Here is a 23,704-nt window from a genome sequence, read left to right as displayed (position 1 = left end):
CATGTTAGCAGAGGCCATTCAGGGGTGGGTCAAGTCTGATGCAAGCCCAGGATAGGATTCTGGATAGCAATGGTTGGGTAGCAACAAAATTTGGATTGTTGCATCAATAGGCTTGGATTAGCGTAGTTAATTTTATAAATTGGTAAATTGGCTTATTACTGTCATATATACCAAGGTACAGTGAAAAACTTTGTTTTACATGCCACCCATACAGATCAATTCATCACATCAGTGCATTGAGGTAGTACAAGGGTAAACAATAACAGAATGCAGAATAAAGTGTTACAGTTACAGAGAAAGTGCAGTGCAGGCAGACAATAAGGTGAAAGGCCATAATGAGGTAGATTGTGAGGCCAAGAGTCCACCTTATCATAAGTAGTTTCGGAAGTTAACATCTAGAGTCATATAGTCGTATAAACAGAAACTGGCTCTTTGACCCAACTCGTCCATGCCGACCAAGATGCCATTCTAAGCTAGACCCACTTTTGGTCCATATCCCTCTCAATCTGTTCCATTCATGTTCCTGTCTAAATGTCTACCTAGGACAATGACAAACTTGCCTTTAAGCAACTATTTTGGCTGCAGACCATGACGATGATGAGATGACTGGGTAATTCCACATAATTTGCAAGCACCCAAGATTGATTTTATGTACACAAAACATGTGTAACTATCCTCCACTCACTACATTTTTGTGGAGAAGTTGACCTACTTTTATATGGGGGAAGTTGCTGTAGTTTCTATTCCTTGCTCTTTAAGTAGATTTTGTTTTCTCAATAAATAAACTGCTGTAGAACAGATGGATGTGAGTCATATGCTCCATCTTCCCTCCAATTCATTGGCTGGTGCAGTGTTGTCAATAACTACATTTTTCTGCTAGCTAGTATCTCCTCGTCCTTTAGCACGGCATTGGCAGCAGTCTTTGCTCTGGTGATGCAGAGGGCTTGTTTAGTAAATCAGCCATGACCTCTCCTGCCATGAAATTATATTTTGTGTTCTTAATAGGCCCCACATTTTCTTTATAGATCCATTCTAAGGGACAGTATAAACCTTCACCTTGACAGAGACAGATTAAATGGGCAGGCACGGTAGTGTAGCAGTTAACGTAACGCTATTACAGCGCCAGTGACCTGGGTTCAATTCCGGCCACTGTCTGTGAGGAGTTTGTACGTTCTCCCCGTGTCTGTATGGGTTTCCTCCCACATTCCAAAAGACGTACGCGTTAGGAAGTTGTAGGCGTGCTATGTTGGCGCCGGAAGTGTGGCGACAATTGCAGGCTGACCCCAGAGCACTCTACGCAAAAGGTGCATCTCACTGTGTGTTTTGATGTACATGTGACGTAAAGATATCTTATCTTATCATCAGGACCAGTCAGAGACTAACTAGGTTGAACGTAGAATCATGTAGCACAGTCCATGCCAACTGTGATGCCTACCTATGCCAATTGCACTTGCCTACACTAGGCCCGCATCCCTCTATGCCTTTCCTAAGCACTGCCCAAATGCTTCTCAAACATTATAATTGTATCTGCCTCCGCCACTTCATCTGGCAGCTTGTTCCAGATAATCCCCACCCTCCATGTGGAAAAACTAGCCCCTCAAATCTCCTTTAAATTTCTTGCTGCTCACCTTAAACCCATGCCCACTAGTTCTAGACTCCCCTGCCCTGGGAACAAAGACTGACTAACTACCCTATCTGTAACCCTCATTATTTTATCTATCTCAATAAGGTCACTCCTTGCCTTCCCGCATTCCAGTGAGAACAAATGCAGCCTCTCCAGTCTCTCCTTATATCTACAGCCCTCCACTCCAGGCAGTATCCCAGTGAAGAGCAAACTCTTAAAGAGGTAAAGAGGAGGATCAATGAGGGCAGTGCACTTGATGTAGTTTATATGGAATTTAGCAAGGCTCTTGACAAGCCACCACATGGCAAGCCTGATCAGAAAGTAAAATCCTAAGGAATTCAAGGGAGAGCAGGAAACTGGAAAAAGGTTGTGGTTGGTGAGTGTTACTGTTACTGGAAAGCTGCTACCAATGGGTCCCACAGGGCTTGGTAAGATAAGATCAGATATCTTTACTAGTCACACGTACATTGAAACAGGCAGTGAAATGCACCTTTTGCGTAGAGTGTTCTGGGGGCAGCCTGCAAGTGTCGCCACACTTCTGGCGCCAACAAAGCATGCCCACAATCTCCTAACCCGTACGTCTTTGGAATGTGGGAGGAAACTGGAGCACCCGGAGGAAACCCACGCAGACACAGGGAGAACATACAAACTCCTTATAGACAGCGGCGGGAATTGAACCCGGGTCGCTGGCACTGTAATAGCGTTACGCTAACCGTTACACTACTGTGCCTGCCCTAAAAGAATCTGCTGAAACCTTGGATCGAACCAGGATCTAATGCTCTCCCAACTGAGCTATTTTCCCTTGAGTTTAGTAATCTACTTTAATGATTTAGATCTAAATATATGAAAGAATTTTGAAGCTGACACAAAAATTAGCCATTTGGTTGGCAGTGAAGAGACAAACCACCTATTCTAGATCTTAGTCGAGTAAACCTTCACTGAAATCCATCCTGAATAAGCGCCCATCTGGAGTACGGTGTACAGTGTTGGTCTTCCTGAAGGAGATACATAACTGAAGCTTAGCCTTCCTATCTCTGTATTCAATTCCCCCAGTAATAACTAATAACATTCTGTTTGCTTTCCTAGTTACTTTCAATACATGCATACTAACCTTTTGCAAATCATGCAAACCATGTCCCTCTGTACCTCAGGGTTCTCATCCCATTAAATAACATTTCTTTTTTATTTTCACTGCCAAAATAGATGATTTCACCTTTTCCCACATCATACTCCATTTGCCAGAACTTAACCTATCTATATCCCATTTAAGCCACCTTATGTCCTCTTCACAATGTAGTTTCCTACCCACATTGCGTGCGTTCAGCTTAATCCTTTATATAAGTTGTGAGTGGTTGAGGCCCCAGTATCGATCCTTGTAACAGAAACACTCCTTACATCCTGCCAACCATGCTTCCGATGTTTCCAGTTTTGTATGGAGTCACAGAGTTGTACAGCACAGAAACGGGTCCTTTGGCCCGACACATCCATACCCATCTCAATCAATCCTATTTGCACACATTAGCTCTGCATCGTTCTACATCTTTCCAATTTAAATTTCAGTCTAAATACCTCTTAAACATAGTAAATGGTAATTGGTTTATTATTGTCACATGTACAGGAATACAGTGAGAAGCTTTGTTTGCGTGTCATCCAGACAGATCATTCCGTACGCAAGTACATCAAAATAGTACAAAAGGACAAACAATAACAGAATGCAGAATACAGTGTCACAGTTACAGAGAAAGTAGAGTGCAGGTAGACAATAAGGTGCAAGGGCTGTGACGAGGTAGATTGAAAGATCTGATCTCACCCCCTCCTCTGGCAGCACGTTCCAGATATCAATCACTCTGTGTAAAAAGAAACTTACCCCTTTGACACTCCTTCCTCGCACCTTAAACCTTTGTCCTCTAGTTTTTGATACCCCTACCCTGGGAGAAAGATTGACTATCTACCCTATCCATGCCTGTCATAATCTTATAAACCTCTATCACTTCACCTCTCAGCCTCCTTTGCTCCAGAGAAAACGAGCCCAGTCCATCCAATCTCTCCCCATAACTAAAGTCCTCCAATCCAGGCAACACCCTGGTGAATCTCCTCTGTATTCTCTCCAACACAACCACATCCTTTCTGTCGTGTGGTGACCAGAATGGCACACAGTACCCCAAGTGCGGTCGAACAAGTGTTTTGTAAAGTTGCAAGATAACCTCCCGCCTTTTCTAAGAGGGCATCTTTACCTCTGGGAGTCTAGGGTCGCCATATTGTGATGACCACCATTTTGATCTCTCAGCCGCAACAGCAGCATGTGTGGTGGGGCAGAGAAAGAGAAGGATCCAGAATATTAGGAGTCCTATATTTATATAGCAATTTTTGAGAACAAGGATATCCCAAAGAACCCTGTAAGAAACATATTTGCCTATTCACTTAAATGTTTAAGTTTTTTGTATTTACATTGTAGAAAATGCAGCCTATCTTTGCAGTAGCTGCAAATCTGGTCAAATAACTTTCTGCACTGAATTGAGTTGTTTACAAAAACGGGGCCTCAGCATAGACCCTTGTACAATAGAACCAGCCAATCAGAATCCCTCATTTGAGCCTTTACCACTTAACCAATCTCCTCATTTGGACAATAAATTGCATTGAATTGCATGAAGGCCAACATTTATTAACTGTCTCTGATGTAGCCCTGCCTCAAACGCCTTCTGGAAGTCCATATAAACAACTTTGCTGTCCAGTCATCCCTTCAAAACATCCGTCAGACATGTCGGACAAACAAGTGCCAGCTCTCCGAGCAACTGAACACTTTCAGGATGATTAGTCTCTTTGTAGCGGATGCAAAACTTGTCAGAACTTTGACAGTGAAGAGGATTGTAGTAAATTGGAGCGTGATATTGCGAAGCTGGCAGAATGGGCAGACAAGTGGCAGATGAAGTTTAATGTGGAGAAATGTGAGGCGATGCATTTTGGTGAATGAGGAGATTTAATATAGAATAAAAGATACAAGGGTCGTAGGGCAGAGGGATCTGAGGGTATGGGTGCACAATTCTTGAAAGCGGCAGGGAAATTTGAGTTAATAAGGCATACACAGACTTAGACATTAAAGTCCCACACAGTTTGCAACCACAAGTATCCCAGCAAAGAACCTGAGTCAGAGAATCCCTCATAAAGCGAGAAATAGGCCATTTGGCCCACAACATCCATGTTGACTATCAGGTGGTATATCTGGCTTCCGAAGATTACTGTTTCCAATTATTGCAATCAATCTAAATTAACCCCAAAGAGAAAGAGACATATAGTCTTATTTCCAGCTGTAGTCAAATGGGGATATATTATGATAGGTTTCTCATCTTCAACATAAATTGGTCATGGAACGATTTGAGTATTTTCTTCTCAGCCACAAGGCAACAGGCTTCAAGTCCAATTCCAGAGACCTGACCTTCCACTTCATACTGAACTGTTATGTCTTGCATGTGACATTAAACCAAACCCTACATGGGCTTAAACGTCAGTTCACCTACAAGGGTTCGCAGAACATTTCTACTTGTATTACTGCCAACAGAGCACAAAGCCAAACTACAAATGAACAGAGTTCCCTGATTTAGTTCCCTGACCAGATGTATTTTGTTAAGGAACTCTCTCCTGGTGGCCAGTACTTTAACAACACCTTAACCTACAGCTTCAAGGTGAATTGTGGTGGAGATATCTCCCTGCTGCTTGTGGGAGCTTGCTGTGCACAGATTGCTTGCTGCGTTTCAAACTTTGGCACTGAGACTGCACTACAGAAGTCCTGCATTGCTTGTAAAGCACTTCAGAGCACCCAGAGGTTGAGAGGGGCACTATAGAAGTGTACATCTTCCAAGCCCGCAATGAGCCAAGTATATGGAATCAGCCGACAGCCCAGGACATGAGCATTGCATTCTCTAAGGTTATCCCTCACCATTCATTAAATAACCATTATCCTTGACCTAACATCAAAAATGCCCAGCCTAACCACCACCAGGCATTGTGTGAAAGGGAAGGGCAAAATGTAAGGATCCTTGCCATCCACCTTAACGTAATAAGTTGAAGCCCCAACATGAGACGTATAGCAGCACCCAAACACATGCCACCCACTTCATACACTGGGGTACACACGTTACTACAGAACGAGAGTTCCAATCACATCTGGAGCTTGAGAACTCAGTGTGAATCAATCTAGGATCAAAATGTTGGTATAATTAAGAAACAGTCAGATTGTTGTAAAATTGCACTAATGTGCATTAAAGAATTACTGTTCTTTCCCACTCTGGTCTATATGTGACTCCAGGCTCAGACCAGCATGGTACCTGCAGTGGCGCAGTGAGTAGAGCAGCTGCCTCACAGCTCCAGAGACCCGGGTTCAATCCTGATCTCCGGTGCTGTCTGTGTGGAGTTTGCACATTCTCCATGTGACTGTGTGGTTTCTTCTGGTTTCCTCCTACATCCCACAGACATGCAGATTGGTAGGTTAACTGGCCACTGTAGATTACCCCTAGTGCGCCGGTAAAGTGGTGGGATCTTGGAAGAGCTGATAGGAATGTGGGGAACCAGACACGACGGTGGCATTTAAGGGGTGTTTAGACGGGCAGATGAACGTGCAGGGAACAGGGGGATATGGATCACGTGCAGGCAGATGGGATTAGTTTCATTTGGCATCATGGTCGGCACAGACCTCATGGGCCGAAGGGCCTGTTCCTGTGCAGTACTGTTCTATCTTCTGTGTTCTAAAAGCTTGGTCTGTTCAACCCCTCCTCAGAATTCATGGTGGTCACCACCTGCAATAACCTCCACTGAACTGCATTTCTGTGGCTGCTTGGCTACCGAGGTCCTGTGTGTCAATGACCTGAGGTGCAACTGGCCCCAAGCAAAACTGGGCCTCAGCTGGTGGAAGATCTGATGGTCTAGTGATACCTTGGAGCAGCAGAGAGCTTTTACACTCTTTCCAAATGTCCCGAACATTCACAAACATTTGGAAGCAGTTGAAAAAAATTGTAATTATTATTTGTAAATAATTAATCAATTGAAATAAAAATTGAGGAAAATACGTAAACAACTTTTAGATGAAAGCTGGTTGCCCTGGGCTGTGTAGCCTAAATTTGAGGGGCCTGATGCAGTGTATCCAGCCCCTCTGCTCTACAACCTATGCAATGCCTGAGTCCAGGGGCAGAGTGAGGGGTCAGATACCCACACAGAGGTGCAGAGAGCCGGTAATGCCAACTACACTGTCACCAGTTCTCTAAACCCCTTCTGGTGAGTTGCTGGCATATTCCTGCCCATTACCTTGGCACCAGTGTCAATGGGGATAAAAATTGAAATGCTGTAAACACTCAGCAGGTCAAGCAGCATCTGTGTAGGAAGAAATAGATAATATTTCAGTTCATTAAACCTCTTAATGAAACGTTTAACTCAGTTTCTCTCTCCACAGTTGCTGCCTGACCTATTGAGCATTTCTCGCTTTTTCAGTTTTTATTTCAGATTTTCATCTGCAGTTGTTTACTTTTCTTGGTTCGTTCACAGGATGTGGACGTCACTTGCAAGGCCAGCATTTAATGCGCATCCTCAAATCCAGTAAAGAGTTGACCACGTTGATAGGTCTGGAGTCACATACAACTAAGATGAGATAAAAACACTAGTGATGCAGAGACACAAGGGACTGCAGATGCTGGAACCTGGAGCAAAAGACAATCTGCTGGAAGAAACTCAGTGGATCAAGTAGCATTTGTGGGGAGGGGGGACGGAATTGTCAGTGTTTCAGGTCAAGACCCTGCATCAAGACAGAAACAGGGAGGGGAGATGGCCAGTACCAGAAACCACAGAGGTGAAGCAGCAAGAGAGAGAGAGTCTCACAGAATTCCCATTGAAAAGGAAAACATCTTCAAAGTTGGCATGCATTGAAGAGACTTCACAATGGAGACATGTGTTCTTTCTTGTAAAAATTATGTTTAATTTATATCCTTCTTGTGAATGCTGCTTATCTGATGCTGTGTGCCTGTGATGCTGCTGGCAGGTAAGTTTTTCATTACACCTGTGCACACATGTAGTTGTGCATGTGACAATAAACTTGACTGACTTTGAAGAGACTGTAGATGCTGGAATCTGGAGGAACTCAGCTGGTCAGGCAGCATCTGTGAAGGGAAATGGACAGTCAGCATTTTGGGTCAAGACCAGATGAAGGGCCTTAACCCGAAACCTCGACTGTCTATTTCCCTCCACAGATGTTAGACCAGTGTTTCGGGCTCACAATTACTGATTAATTTAATTAGCTGAGTTTAAATTCCCCACATCCCCTACACTCATGTCCCTGAATCAATGGTCCAGGAATTTAGTTGCTGGTGAAGCAACCCAACCATTGTGTCCTCATCCTGAATAACCATTAGGCAGCCTATGCACTAACATAGAAACAGTACAGTATGGCCCATAACCATTTTTCTGACATCCATGTGCCTATCCCTTAAATGCCTGCATTGTAGCAGCATTGAATGGATTCTTCATGTTAACGATCACAGATGTCAACTACAGAGCGATTAGAGTCACAGGAATGGTGCTGATAATCAGTAGATGTTAATGATGGACTAATTCTGAGGGCACACTAGCAGCTTTGTAGGGTGTATCATAGTTCACATGATGCATTAAACAGAGGACCTGTCTGATCTAACAGGCTATCTGCCAGTATTCACAGAAGATCAAAGGAATTCTTCACAGATACCTGGACAACATTCACTCTGAACTCAACATCAGTAAAAATACAGATTATAGAACATAGAACACTACAGCACAGCTATGCTGACATTTTATCCTGCTAACCCTAGATCTACCTAACCCTTCCCTCCCACATAGCCCCCTATTTTTCTATCATTCATGTGTCTAAGAGTCTCTTAAATGTCCCTAATGTAGCTGCCCCCAAAACCTTACCCCTAAAATTTTTTACCTAGGGGTAAAAAACACCCCTTTATACCTTCCTCCAATCACCTCCCCTTGTGTTAGCCATTGTTGCCCTGGGAAAAAGTCTCTGACTGTCCAATCGATCTATGCCTCTTATCATCTTGTACACCTCTATCAAGTCACCTCTCATCCTTCTCTCCAAAGAGAAAAGCCCTAGCTCACTCAACCTATCCTTAAGACATGCTCTCCAATCCAGGCAACATCCTGGTAAATCTCCTCTGCACCCTCTCTAAAGCTTCCACATCCTTCCTATAATGAGGCGACCAGAACTCAACATAATACTCCATGTGGTCTGACCAGGGTGCTATAGAGCTTGCGGCTCTCGAACTCAATACCCCGACTAATGAAGGCCAACACTCCATACACCTTCTTAACAACCCTATCGACCTGTGTGGCAATCTTGAGGGATCTATGGACATGGACCCCATGAACCCTCTGTTCCTCCACACTGTATTCTGCCTTCAAATTCAATCTCCCGAAGTGTATCACTTCACATTTATCCGAGTTGAACTCCATCTGCCTCTTCTCAGCCCAGCTCTGCATCCTATCAACATCCTGTTGTAATCTACAGCAACCTTCTATACTATCTGCTCACATTATTGTAATGCTGTCTGTGGGAGTTCCATTGCAACAGTGACTACATTTCAGATTATTTCCTGATGAAAAAGGAGGCCATTCAGCCCATTGTGTCCAGGGCAATACCATCAACCCCATCCCTTGTCCTATTTTCCTGCACTCATCCTCTCTCCTGCACATTGATTCATATACCACTCCCCTGCCAGCACAGGGGGTGAGTCACCGCCAACTATGGGAGGGAATTGAAGCACCCGGGGCAAACCCTCCCGGTCACAGTGAGAATGTGCAAACTCCACACAGCCAGCACCCAAGGTCAGGATCGAACCCGGGTCAGTGGAGCTGTGAGGCAGCAGCACTACCTGCTGTGCCACTGAGCCACTCAATCATCTTTTGCTCAGTTTTTACTGCAAGCACTTTGAGCCAAGAAGGATCCTTGCCCTCCTCTCTGTCTTGTCTCGAGCTCCAAGCTCCCTGAGGCAAGTCCACTCAAATGGTCAGTGATCAGTGACCTAGACAGCTGGGAGCTCGGCTCCCTGCTGAGAGTACTGGGCCATTGGGCATGCTCGCTAATGCACAGTTTGGAATAACTTCCTTCAATGAAAACTAAGATTCCCAAAACTTGAATTCTCTGCAGTAAGTGTATTGCAATATTCCCAACAGTTTCGGCATAACAATGGCCAACTATTTCCCGGGAATGGCCAACTATTTCCCGGTCAGGAAAGAGTTGGGAGAAATAATGGGTCAGAAGGCTGTTTGGTAGTGATGCAGTTACAGAACCACACAGCCCAGAATGAGGCCAGTCAGTCCCTTCTGCCCATGCTGGCCCTTTGTTATCCAATGAGATATACTCCCTGAGTTAAAAATAGAATTATAGAATCATTCTGCACAGAAATGGGCTCTTTTAGTCCACCTCATCCACACCAACCTACGCTAATCCCATTTGCCCACATTAGGCCCACATCCCTCTATGCCTTTCCTGTCCAAATGTCTTCTAAACATTGTAATTGTATCTGCCTCCACCACCTCCTCTGACAGCTCGTTGCAGATACCCACCACCCTCTGAGTGAAAAACTACCCCTCAGATCTCCTCTCACTTTTTCCCCTCTCACTTACCTGTGCCCTCTAGTTCAAGACTCCACTGCTCTGGGAAAAAAAGAATGTGACCATCTAACCCACCTATGCTCCTCATAATTTTATAAACATCTATAAGGCGCCACTCAGTCTCCTGTGTTCTGGTGAGAATAAACCCAGCCAATCCAATCGCTCCATTAACATCCAGGCAACATCCTGGTGAGTCTCTTCTGCACTCTCTCTATTGCTACCACATCCTTCCTCTGTCTATTATCAGAAATGAGATAAGATAAGATTTCTTTATTAGTCACATGTACATCGAAACACACAGTGAAATACATCTTTTTGCATAGAGTGTTCTGGGGGCAGCCCGCAAGTGTCGCCGCGCTTCCGCTGCTGACATAGCATGCCCACAACTTCCTAACCCGTACGTCTTTGGAATGTGGGAGGAGATTGGAGCACCTGGAGGAAACCCAGGCAGACACGGGGAGAACGTACAAACTCCTTACAGACAGTGGCCGGAATTGAACCTGGGTCGTTGGCGCTGTAATAGCGTTGCGCTAACCACTACACCACCGCGCCTGCAGTTCTGTGTGATTCACCCATCTGTAAAAATGGGTAAAATGGGTTTCGTGGCCCGGTTTGCTGGCCTTATCCCAAAGCTCTTCATTTTGCAGCTTCTCCCTTCTTTGCGTTATCTCTCTCTAACTGCCCTCATTTCATCACGTTTACATTCCTTTGTTCATGTTGTGTCTCTAACATCCCTCATTAACCTATCCACCGGATGCCTCCTCAACAGAAACTTATCCCCATTGAAACCAGGCCTCACCCCAGATATTTCCTCGACAGCTTACCCCCATTGCAATCCTAGCCTCACCCTAATAGAAATATTCCCTTTGACTTATCCATCTTTCCCCCATCCTCCCTGCAATTTAAAACTAGTTTTCTTTCCAACCTCTGCTCGGATGGTCTACAACCTGAAATGCGAACTGCTTTACCTTCCACAGACGCTGCCTGAGCTGCTGAGTGTTTCCAGCATTTTCTGTTTTTATTTCAGACTTCCACTATCTGTAGCTTCATTTACTCTTTCTTTGCTTGTTCTCTACTGCCTGCAATCTTCCTCACATCCCACTTGTTCCTATTATCAGAAATGGCCAGCTCTGTGTGATTCATCCATCTGTAAAAGGGGGTAAAATGGGTTTCATTTCTCTCTGTCAGCATGACCCAGTTTGCTGGCCTTTCCCCAGAGCTCTGCATTTCTCAGCTTCTCCCTTCTGGGTTCACACTTCTAGTCGGCACTTCTCAACAGTTGGCTGAGAAATAAAATCTCTGCATAACCCTCATGGTTTGCCTGCCGATTGCCTGTGCCCTGTTGTCACCAACCTCACACTCAGTGGAAACAGTTTCTCCCTACTTACTTTTTCAAAAACTATTCCCTCAAGTCTTCCAAAAATTACAATACTTGCACCTTAATTCATGACGAAAGCAGGAGTGCAGAATGATGCCTGTCACTGGATTGCTGTAATCAGTTTTAGAGTCATACAGCACAGGAACAGGCCCTTCGGTCCAACTCTTCCATGCCGACCGAGTCGTCTACCTGAGCTAATCCTCTTTGCCTGCATTTGACCGATATCCCTGCAAACCCTTCCGATCCATGTACTTGTCTAAATACTTTTTAAACATGGTTATTGTACCTGCCTCTCCCACTTCCTCTGTCATCTCGTTCCATGTACCCACCATCCTCTGGGTCAAATACATGTGCCCCAGGCCCCCTTTAAATCTTTCCCCTCTCATCTCTGCCCTCTAGTTTTAGACTCCTCCATCCTGGGAAAAAGTCTGTGACCATTCACCCTATCGATGCCCCTCATGACTTTATGAACCTCTGTAAGGTCACCCCTCAGCCTCCTACGCACCAGGGAAAAAAGCCACAGCCTCTCCTTATAACTCAAGCCCTCCTGTCCCGGTAATATCCTCAGTTTTATGAGACCCTAGATAGATTTTAGTTGGTAGAGTATATGAAATTAAAATTTAGTTGTGAAATGCAAATTATACTGATGTTATTATTGCAGGTTTATGCTGTTTCAGAATATTAATGAACTAATGTAATATCCCCTCAATTTTCAGAAATTGATGGTTTAATTAATGAATAAGCTGTGTGATATCTCAATGCAATTCTTTACTTGTCTAGGCTAGGGAAAGGTCAATAGACTCACAGAGATTAATTGCCATCACTGGTCCACACTTCTATTGTTGCTTGCTGTGATCTGGGTGACATTAATCACTGAACTTCCTTTGTTCCTGCATATGAATGAGTCTTTCGAACACAAACAGCCATAATCTGCTTTCTATGCCAGTGTTAACGAACTTCTTGCCATCCCAAAATTTGGGGTAAGGGATTTGCAGTGGATCCGAGCAGGACTTTTTTTCACCCAGAACGTGGTTGGAATCTGGAATGAAGTGTCTGAGGGGGTAGCAGAGACAGGGATTCTCACAACATTTAAGAAGTATCTAGACCAGACTTGAATCACCAAAGAAGAGAAGGCTATGGACCAAGTGCTGGTAAATGGGATTCGTACAGATGGATGGTTGGCATGGAAACGATGAGTTGAAAGGCTTGGTTCTGGGCTGTGTAGCTCTGTGACTGTCCACTGCTATTACTCCTTCCTGCATCACGCATATGTCTGACTTTCTGTTCTATTCCTCCAGACAACCTGCCTTGACCATTCTCAATGGCGATAAATTCCATATTTTAGCCCGTCTTTGGACAAAGAGGTTTCCTTATTCAATTTATTGGGGCCATCTTATGGTTTTACCCCTCTATAATAATCTACAAATATCCAATCAAACCTTCTCTCATATTCTTAAGAGATATTTATTGCAATCAACCTTCTCTTTTCTAGACGAAGGAGCCCCACCCAGATTGTATTCAGTCAAGGGGTGTGGGTGTCACCAGCTAGGCCAGCTGAGTGCCCATCTCTCATTGCCTTTTCATTCACGGACTCCTTTGGCCATTTCAGAGAGGAATAAAGAGCCAACCACAAGGATTTGGTTCAGAGTTACATGGAGGCCAAATCAGGTAAGAATAGATTTCCTTCCCTGGAGAATATAGGGACATCTTTTGATGCATATTCCTCAGTTTCAGTACCATTCTTGTGAATTGTTGACCGACACCAGAGACTCCATAAGATTATAATTTGGAGTCCAACACAGTGTAACTCCACAAAGATGCTCCATCCAGGTTATCACACAAGACCAGCATAACATCTCTGCTTCTATGCTTACCAACCACCTTCAAACCCATGTCACACCACTGCACCAATGCTCTCCCACACCTCCTGAGAGTGACTGAGCCACATTACACGGAGATGACATTTCCTTCACATCAACAACGTTCACTTCACCAGTACCTTGAATGTAGTTAAACATCCATGCTTAGCTATGTCGGTTTCACGGGGGTGTTATGTGTGACACCCTGTAAGGAATAGAGTTGTAGTCATCCAGGTTAACTCACAATGGACGAGACCCAACTGTGAACTGTGTAGCAGTAACAAAGATTCACGTGCGTCTTCTCTGACCCCGTCTACTGTATTCAGTGCTGTCAATGTGTCCTCCTCTACATCGGTGAGACCAAGAGTAGACGAGGCACCCATTTTGCGGTACGCCTGCCTTCTGCCTGCAGTATCCATCCTTAGCTCCTGGTTTCATGTCATTTCAACTCCCCTTCCCATTCCCACACCGACCTATCCGTCCTCAGCCTTCTCCACTGCCCCAAACACAATCTAGAACAGCACCTCATATTCACCTGGGTCGTCTACAACCCAACGACATGAGCACTGAATTCTCCAATTTCAGGTTTCCCCCACCTGGTTCCATGTGCCCATCATCCCTCCCTTATCTGGTTCCACATCACCCTCCAGCCTCTACCTCCCTCCTCCCCTCATCTGCCCTCTCTTTTTCTCTGTCTCTACCTATTCCCCCAGCAGCCACTGTCCCCTGACCCCACCTCCCCCGCCTGGCTTCACCTGCCCATCATCTCCCTTCTCACCTGGTTCCACCTCTCACCTGCCAGCCTCTCAATACTGCCCATCTCCCCTCCTCAGTCGAGGGATGGTCAGCATGCAGGACCTTGACCCAAAATGCTGACCATCCCTCTGCCTCCACAGATGCTGCTTGACCCGTTGAGTTCCTCCAGACGTTTGATTTTTGCTTCATAACACTCTTCATCCAGAGCACTGTATCTAACCACACCGTGCTGGAAGGAGGAACATAGGGGAACTTTCTCTCTCTGTTCCTTTCTCCACTGATGCTGCCTGACCTGCTGGGTGTTTCCAGTACTTTCTCTTCACACTGTATAAAGTCTACATACTTCTAACATCTTTGACGTCAAAAATCACTGTCACTGATAACCCAACACTGTACAGCAAACTTGGTGAATGTCTTCACCAAAGGTTTTCACAGCCAGCTCATGAACAATGCCTGGATTGTCTGAAGCACCTGCATCAACAAAGTTTTCAACTGCCCATTTGTTTAAAATATTTTTTCTCTATAAATAACACAGCACAGATTGGCTGCTGTTTTCACAGCAAGTCAGAGGATGTACTACCTTCCAATACAGGTGTTAGTTACAAAGCATCATCAGGATAGTGTGACACAAAACAAGTGTGAATATTACACCCAGCACATGGTACAGCAAGACTATTAACATCCAGAGTCACTTGATTCAAATTATCTCGTAATTCCAGAGAAAGCAATACCGTATTCCCATTTTGCCAGTTGTTCATTTTGCTTAATTAAAATGACTCGTTAACTTCCGTGTGTGGAGTTTCTGTGAGCAAAGTGGGTAAAGTAATGGCGGGGAGAGTGATGGGGGAAAGTGGATCCTGACTGGTGGGGGAAACTAACCCACCCGAATTTGGCAACCAAATTTCTCCCCCACGTAGTCCAACCACAAGATCAAACTGACAAATGTACAATCACTAAATCCATGGCCTCCACAGATACACTTGAATTAATCTGACAGACAAGATTTGTAAAATACAGCACTTTAATTAACAAAGAAATATTTATAATTTTCCTCCAAGTTAAAAGTTTATTCATTCCTTCATTAGATGAAAGATTACATTTGTCGAATTATTATTGAGGAACTTTGGAATGAATTAATATCAGCAGCAATAAAGCAGGGTCTTCATAAAATATTGCTAATGTTATCACAGTGAAAGGAGCAGAGAGCTTTGTTCCGTTAAGTAGGGCGGACTGTTGGCTCATTAAATATTAACAGGGCTTGAAAGGTAAAACTTGGATTTCCTTCCTCCACCACCCCCACGCAGTCCCCCAAAATGAGGAGGACTCGGGGATTCTGCTAAGGATTATAAACAGGTTAAATGGATGAACGGACCAAGGTCAATGGAGACTACTGTGGGGGAATGTGGGGCAGGTAGATAAACAGAGTATTATTCTGATGGTGCAATGTCAATGAACGTTCAGAGATCTGGCTGCCTTGTACAAGAAACACAGAAAGGTAGCAGGCAGGTACAATGTCAGCTTTTATTGCAGGGGGCTTGAACATCTAAGTCTTGTTACAGCTGGTCAGGGAATTGTGACCCACACCTGGAGTCTAGAGTTTTGGTTTTCTTACTGAAGGAGGAATTCACTTGAATTGGAGGTGGTTCACTAGGTTAACTTCAGGGATAAAAAGAGATTAGCTTATGAGAGAAGTTGAGGTAGATTAGACTAATGTTCTTTGCAGTCTAGAAGACTGAGAGGTGATCTTATTGAAAGATTCTGAGGGGTGTAGATGCTGAGGGGATGTCTCCCGAGTGGGGGGGGGGGGGGGGAAAAGTCCAGAATCACTGGGTGTAGTTTCAGAACAAGGGGTCACCCATTTAAGATCAAGAGAAGGAGAAATTTCTTCTCTTGGAGGGTGGTGAATCATTGGAACTTTTCACCCCAGAGGGCTGTGCAAGCGGAGTCATTAGGCAATTGAAGGCTGAGATAGATTGTGGTCTGTAGGAGAATCGAAAGGATCGGGCAGCAAAGTGGACTTGGGGCCAAGATTGGACTGGCCGCAGTCTTATTAAATAGAGAAAAAGGGTCAAAGTGTTGTATGAAGACTCTTACTTCTACTTCATTTGCTCTCTTATTTTCTCTTTCATTGACTTCACCAATGCCATTCACTGAGGGTATCTGTCCAGGATTAATCCCTCTCCCAACTAATCAGCATCTTCAATAATGAGAAACTGAGCCCAACACAATGGGAAGGGGTGTGGGTAGCTGTATGCAAACAAAGACCATGCAAACCTCCCAAGCACGTGCCCCCATCTAATACATGACCACAATCCATTTGCTCCTTATACCTCAGGAAGCCTTGAACAACTGAGCAAGAGCTATTGAACCCACGGCTGAAAGTTTAGTTGCCTTCCCCACCATCCTGTTGGGGGGAATGAGTTCCAAAATTCCATTACCAAAGATAATGCACAAAGAAATTGCGAATGGTGATTCCACAATAGAGGAAGTCAATGCAAAAAAAATCAGTTCATTCCAAATTTCAAACACAAGGCAACCTTTAATTTGAAGGTTGAGAAAGGCCAAGTGGTAGCAAAATCAAACTCCACAGATATAATCCCATCTCAGCAGCCAACCCCATGTTTCTGAAAACTGGGACCTTACCTGCTGGTTTCATGTAATACTGCTCAATATCTGACATGTCGGTTTGCAGTGCGCACTCAAGATAGCTGACGATAACTTTCCTACTGTAGTGGTATCTCGAGCCCAACAGTAAGATGGGCACACAGCAGGTCAGCAGCAAGGACTTGGTCAGATAAAAGGCACATTACTATGGAGACAAGGGAGAGAAAATAAACGATACCTGTCAGAAAAGAGAATGGAGTGTTATTTCGGAACAACCCCAGAGGAGAGTCACAAACATTTATATATAAAAGTATATAAATACATTTATCGTGCATTGTTTTGTTGTAAAGGTAATAATGCCTATATATTTACATACTTACATGGCTCGTTTGTCTCAACTGCAGGAGGTGTCCACAAGAGTCCCCAACACAGTAAGTACGCGTTTTATTAACCTGTTCTATCACCAAACCGACCACATGGTTTAAACAACAGTTCGGTCAATCATTAACACAGGATCTGCCGGGTAGCGTCATTCACAAGTGCACCATTCTAACAAAACTCCTCACTCAGAACACAGCTGCAACCTCACATCTCATATCACACACACCGCATGCATGCACACATGAACATACATGGGCGCACACGTGTAATTCTTTTTTAGTAAAGTGTCTGAAATGGAAGTAGCAACGATCTTTGGATGGGAACTTCCATTTAAGCAGGGATGTAGTGGACACTACACATTCCCATGGGATATTCTGACTCTCTGTCTATGGATGTAGTACACTATGTATTCAAGTAGGATATTCCTCCTCTCTGTTGATGGAATTCAGTCAACGTTATATTATTCCCATGGGATTTTTCCATTTGGAAACCAAACTGAAAATGCTGAAAACACACAGCTAATCAGGCAGCAACCCCAGAGAGAGAACCAGTGATTAATGTTTCAGATTGATGATTATTCTGATGAAATGTTCCATCTGAAACGTTGACTGTTTCTCTCTCCACAGATGCTGCCTGACCTGCTGAGTATTGCCCGCAATCTTGTTTTTCATTCAGGTTTCCAGCACCTGCAGTATTTTGCTTTTGTATTTCTATTTGTATGGGACGTAGGTTCCTGTCCTGGATGATAAACATTGCTGAGAGATGATTAAAAATAACTGCAATGTTCAAATGCCAAATAAACAGAACATTCTTAACACAGCAGACCAGTCACACGAGCACAAGTGATAATGGTATCTGGGTAGGGGGATCTGGGTTAAGGCTGGGGGGATTGGGTTAAGGAAAGGTACCTGAATAAAGGAAAAGTAATGGATAAGGTATCTGGGTTAAGGCAAGTATATCTGGGCAGAGAACAAAATTGAGAGCATGGCTAATAGTTCCAAGACATGGGAACATGGGCAAGGAACAGTATAAGGGTTAGTGTGACCTTTGTATGGTACTTGGTTAAAAGCATCTGGGTAGGGTTAGTTACCTAGATAAGAAAACCATATCATGGGTAATAGAAAGGGAACCATATTCAGGGTATTGGAGGGAGGGAAGCTGAGAAAGATATATGGGTAGGGTAATCCATGTATGACAACCTAGTGGGAATCCTGTTAAGGCCACCACATTAGGAGTACTATGGTAGGGATACCAGTTAGTACCAGGGATACAGTAAAGATCCAGTCCAGCAGAGGCCACCAGAATCCCATTGATCCAGTACAGCTCCCCTCCAGCAAGCCCCTGTTCCTGCCCCAGTGGTCTTTATAGTTCCAGTTGCATCTGTAAAGCTCCCATCCGAACCATCACCTCTCTGGGTCAGTATAGCTCTGATCGAAACTATCACCCCACTGGGTCAGTATAACTCCCATCCAAGCTCCCAAGCCCACGGTCAGTATAACTCCCATCCAAGCTCCCAAGCCCACTGGGTCAGTATAACTCCCATCCAAGCTCCCAAGCCCACTGGGTCAGTATAACTCTCATCCAAGCTCTAACCCCACTGGGTCAGTATAACTCCCATCCAAGCTCTCAAGCCCGCTGGGTCAGTATAACTCTCATCCAAGCTCTCACCCCACTGGGTCAGTATAGCTCCCATCCAAGTTAAATTGAACTAGATCAGCTTAACTCCAATGCAACCTTAGCCCTACTGGGTCAGTATATCCCCCATCCAAATTATGGCCCACTGGGTCAGCATAGCCCCAGTCCAAGCTGGGCCCCACTGGGTCAATACAGATCCAGTCCAACCGGGACCAGCAGAGCCCCATTGGTCAGTATAACTCCCGTCCAAACCCAGCTCCACTTACATTCGCACTGCGGCCCGCGATCGTCTTTTTGTTTCTGATTTTCAAATGATTTCTGACCGAGAACTTTTAAAAGATTAAAATGATCGTCACATAAAGTGTCTTTTTTTTCTCTAAAATAAAAACATAATCATTAAGTAATTCAAATGGCACAGTTCCAGATATTACACCACAAATGAAACGTAATGTTCTGTGCATCCCGGTGAGGAATTTACGAAATAATCTCTAACCCTGGCAGAAAAATTTGCTAAACTGCGGGCGATGTTACACCGAGAATTGGAGACTACGGCTGTAAATTGAGATTAGATTTCGCTTACCGGTCAGACACAAGTAAAGCAGAAGGATCCTGGGTTGCTGTTTTAACCCTCTGAACGCCGTGTTAGGAATCCTTTCCATGATACCCTCGTAGAAGATGCGGCGCACGCTGTCGCGGTCGCTGAGCTCAAACTCCCGAATAAAGACGGCATCCCGCTTCAGACGCGGCTCGCCGGGGGCACCTTCCAGCGGCGCCGCGGGCGGGGAGGGGACGGCGGGCGGCTGTGCAGCCGGCGGAGGCCACATCTGGCTGGAGGAGACGATCGGGTCGTTCTTGGAGCCGGGCATTTCCTCGTCCGCTACGATCTTCGTCTGACAAACCATGACGGGAGGCGAAATCGGCATAAAACTGGACAATCCCAGGGGCAGGTGAAACACAGGAACACTATGGTCAGGTAAATGGATGGGGAGGGGGTGGAGGAGTTATTGGGTGATAAATCGATGGGGGGGGGGGAGAGAGAGAGAGAGAGAGAGAGAGAGAGAGAGAGAGAGAGAGAGACCCCCGTGATATCCACTCCCCCCTACAGCCGTCGCTGCTCTGTATTCTCGTTCGCCGGACCTGCTCATTTATAGAGACGAGCAGTCGCCTCTTATTCAGTGTACGGGGCCTCGCCGTCCCGTTGGCTGTGAGATTTTCCCATGTGATCAGTGGGTCGGGGCTTCTGGAGAGAACAACTCTCCCTCCCACCCCACCATCACCCCCTCCCCATCACAAATACTACCAGATCTCCCCCCCTCGCTCTACATCAAAAGGTAGTAACCCCCCCCACCCCCCGGCGACAGCCATCAATCACGTTACTACTCGGGCATCACCCTTGATGTGATTTTTAAGGATGGGGGGGGGGTGTAAATACCCCGCCCACTCAAACCCCCACCCCCCCAAAAAAATCTGCAGCTTTGTGCCCCAATTCGAGCTGGGGCGGGGGGGGGGGGGGTGTTAAACATCAAAAAAGCAGCGAGGAATTAATGAATATTCATGGTGTTGTGTTCTGCTTTCTGTCTCGCTGCCTTGGGGGTTCACGCAGTCTATCCGTACCTGCGGGACTGTTAAACACCCCCTTCTCTCCCCCCCCCCCACCCGTCGTGACAAGACGTCTCCCGCTCCCACACACAGGGGTTGGCGACGGGAAGACACAGGAATCGACCCCCCCCCCCCCCCACAAAACAATCCCCTTGCAGTCTGCGCACCTGCCTCCCGATAGCCAATGTTTCCTTTACAATATCTAGTCCGCAGTTGTGTTTCTTCCTTTTTCTGGTACCTCTGAGGGGTCAGATCTAGGAGAATGTCCGAGATTAGGATGGAGTGTGGGCCCTTTCAATTGGGATTGAGTTTATGATTGTAGCGCCAATCTGTTGACGGGCACCAGAGTCTCTCCGGAGATCCGGGGAGATGTCTCCCCCCACCGCCCCCCCCCCTCGCTCCCTCACACCCCCTGCGCCCTCTCTCGGGTCTGTCTCCTTAAAATGGTGCAAAGAACGGAGGAGGATGTTTCCCTCGTCGCGGGAATCCGAGGCAACATCGCTTTAAACTGCGGCACGTCCTCCTCTTAACCGAGTCCCCGCGGTTTAATATTACAGAGGAAAGAAAATTGGGTGATCTTTTTTGTTGGGGGGGGGGAGTGAGAGAGAGGCAGAGAAAATGTCGGGCGTCTAGGAGTCTGTTTACAGGAGAAATAAAGATTTCTTCCTCTGCTGGAGATGTGATCAAGAGATTGGCGAGTGGATTTTCAGCACAATTCCGCTGCATCGCCGACATTTGGGTCTCCCCTTCTGCGAACCAGCGCGTCCTCGCCACTGAATAGAAACGCCTATGAAATATTACATTTAAAATAACGTTCTTGTGGACGGGGAGGGGCGGGGGGAGGGGGTGGGGGGAAAGGGCAATGTTTGATTTGGGGGGGAGGGTGGTGGTTGAGCCTTCAGTGTCGGATCTCGCAGCAGGAAGCTCACAAATCAGCCGTGTTTGAAGTTGTACATCAGCACCGGTTCTAGCGAGCCCGGGGATTGGTTCTAAATTGGTTCGCTGGAATACTTTATTGGATATAATGGATATTTCGTTCAGATTAACAATGGAGCCAGAGACCGAGCCATCGACTACCCATTTACACGAATCATGTGCCAATCCCATTTTATTCTCCCCCCAGATTCTACCCCTCAGCCACACACTGGGGGGCAGTTTACAGCCGCCAATTAACCCACCAAACAGCACGTCTTTGGGATGTGAGAGGGAACCGGGGGGGGGGGGGGGGGGGGGTGGAACCCACACGGTCACAGGGAGAACGTGCAAACTCCACACAGACAGACCGGAGATCGGGATCGAACCCTGGTCTCTGGAGCTGGGAGGCAGAGGTTGCACTCGCTGGGTCGCCGTGCCGCCGCGTTTAATCGTGTCCCAGATTTAGCAAAGCAATGAATCGGCTAACGATGATGAAACCATACAGCCTGTAAACCGTGCGCTGTAAATTGCCCCCAGTGTGTGGCGAGAGTTAGAATCTGGGGGGGGGGGCCGGGAGAGCAGCTGATGGGAGTGTGGGGAGGAATAAGATGGGATAGATAAATGTTTTCTATCCACAAGACGGCACAGCACAGCGGCAATGGGCCGAGTGGCCTCCTCCCCGAGCGGCGAGAGGCTGACGTCCGTGGAAAGATGCACGGGGCGCCGACTTACAGGTGCGCACCTCCATATGCGCAGCCCCCACCACCACGTTGTGTGTGTGTGTGTGTGTGAGACGCTCCCACCCCTCTCCGTGCAGGTCGGCAGCGAGAACGCGCCCATGCCCGCGCCCCCGTGCCCGCGCCGACTGCCTGCGCCCAGTGGGGAGGTCGCCCACCCAAAGGACTGCAGTGCGGCTGTGAATCAGCCCCAGCCCCGCCGCAGCCCCCGTCTCCACTGCCGGTGACAGGTCCTCCTCCCCCGGACCACCTCCCCTCCCTACCCCCGGGGCTCTTCCAGGAGGATGGGGCGGGAGCCGGGGAAAAGGGGCGCCCACACTGTGAGCTCCAGCCCGGGGCTGCTCCGCCACACACACTGGCTGCCTCCAGACAAAGGCTCGCCTGTCGGAGCGGTTGTCGGAACGTCAGAGCGTCCCAACGTGCTCCACAGCCAACGCCGCACCGCTTCCATTTCATGCCGCAAACGCTGCAAATCTGAAGCGGAACAGGCGGCGCTGCAAACACTCAGCAGGTCAGGCAGCGTCTGTGGGGAGAGAGAGGGGACGTTGGGGAGTGGGGAGGTTCAGCCCCGGGCTCCGGTTCCCAACATCCATGCCGGTAAGTTAATTGACTACTGCCAATTATCCCTTGGTGTTGGTGAAAATCAGACTGCTGGAGGAACTCAGCAGGCCAGGCAGCATCCGTGGAGAAAAGCAGGCGGTTAACGTTTCGGGTCGGGACCCTTCCTTCAGGACTGAGGATAGGAAAAGGGGAAGACCAATTTATAAGAGGGAAAAGCAGAGCAGTGATAGGTGGACAAAAGAGGGGAGGCGGGGTGGGCACAGGGTGGTGATAGAAAGATGCAGGTAAGAGATCGCTCCTTACCTTTGACCCATTACCCTGCTGGAGGAACTCAGAGGGTCAGGCAGCATCTGTGGAAGGAGATGAGAGAAACAAAGGGTCTGCAGATGCTTGAATCTAAATGACAAAGCTCCTTACCTTTGACCCATCCCCTGGTGGATCTGCTCTCCCCTCCTCCCCCTCACCTGCCCATCACTATCTCTTACCTGCATCTACCTATCACCACCCTGTGCCCACCCCGCCTCCCCTCTTCTGTCCACCTGTCACTGCTCTGGTTTTCCCTCCTAAATATTAGGGTTCCCCTTTTCCTATCTTCAGTCCTGAAGAAGGGTCCTGACCCGAAACGTTGACCGTCTGCTTTTCTCCACGGATGCTGCCTGGCCTGCTGAGTTCCTCCAGCATCATCGTGTCTTTCATAGAGGGAAGTGGACCAGTCAACGTCTCGGGTTGGATCAGGTGAAGGGTCTTGACCCAAGATGTTGACTGTCCATCTCCCTCCACAGATGCTGCCTGACCCACTGAGTTCCTCCAGCATCTTGCGTGTTGCTCCAGATGCCAGCATCCTTAGTGTAGCATCCTTATGAGCAAAAGATTAAAGGGGAGTTGGAGGGCATGAGAGAGGGAGAGAAGTTGCAGGAAGATATGGAGAGGGGGAATTGGACTGATGGGATGGCTCTGCTGGGAGCCAACATAGACCCAATGGGCCAAATGGCCTTCTTCTCTCTTGCTGACTTACAAAAGT

At 46.6% G+C, this 23,704-nt stretch overlaps 1 protein-coding gene across 1 annotated transcript in view; it reads right to left on the bottom strand.

The window, feature by feature from the left end:
• The window catches only part of nat8l (N-acetyltransferase 8-like), a 59,095-nt gene extending 39,137 nt beyond the window's left edge, over positions 1 to 19,958 (bottom strand). The window contains 3 exon segments of the mRNA XM_052020618.1: positions 16,895 to 17,051; positions 17,053 to 17,060; positions 19,452 to 19,958. Coding sequence (XP_051876578.1) covers positions 16,895 to 17,051; positions 17,053 to 17,060; positions 19,452 to 19,794 — 508 coding nt within the window. The 5' untranslated portion in view covers positions 19,795 to 19,958.
• Between the last annotated feature and the right edge of the window lie 3,746 nt (positions 19,959 to 23,704).

Source organism: Pristis pectinata, chromosome 7 (genome assembly GCF_009764475.1).
Source record: "Pristis pectinata isolate sPriPec2 chromosome 7, sPriPec2.1.pri, whole genome shotgun sequence".
NCBI lineage: Eukaryota > Metazoa > Chordata > Chondrichthyes > Rhinopristiformes > Pristidae > Pristis > Pristis pectinata.
This window is presented reverse-complemented; position numbering and strand designations above follow the sequence as displayed.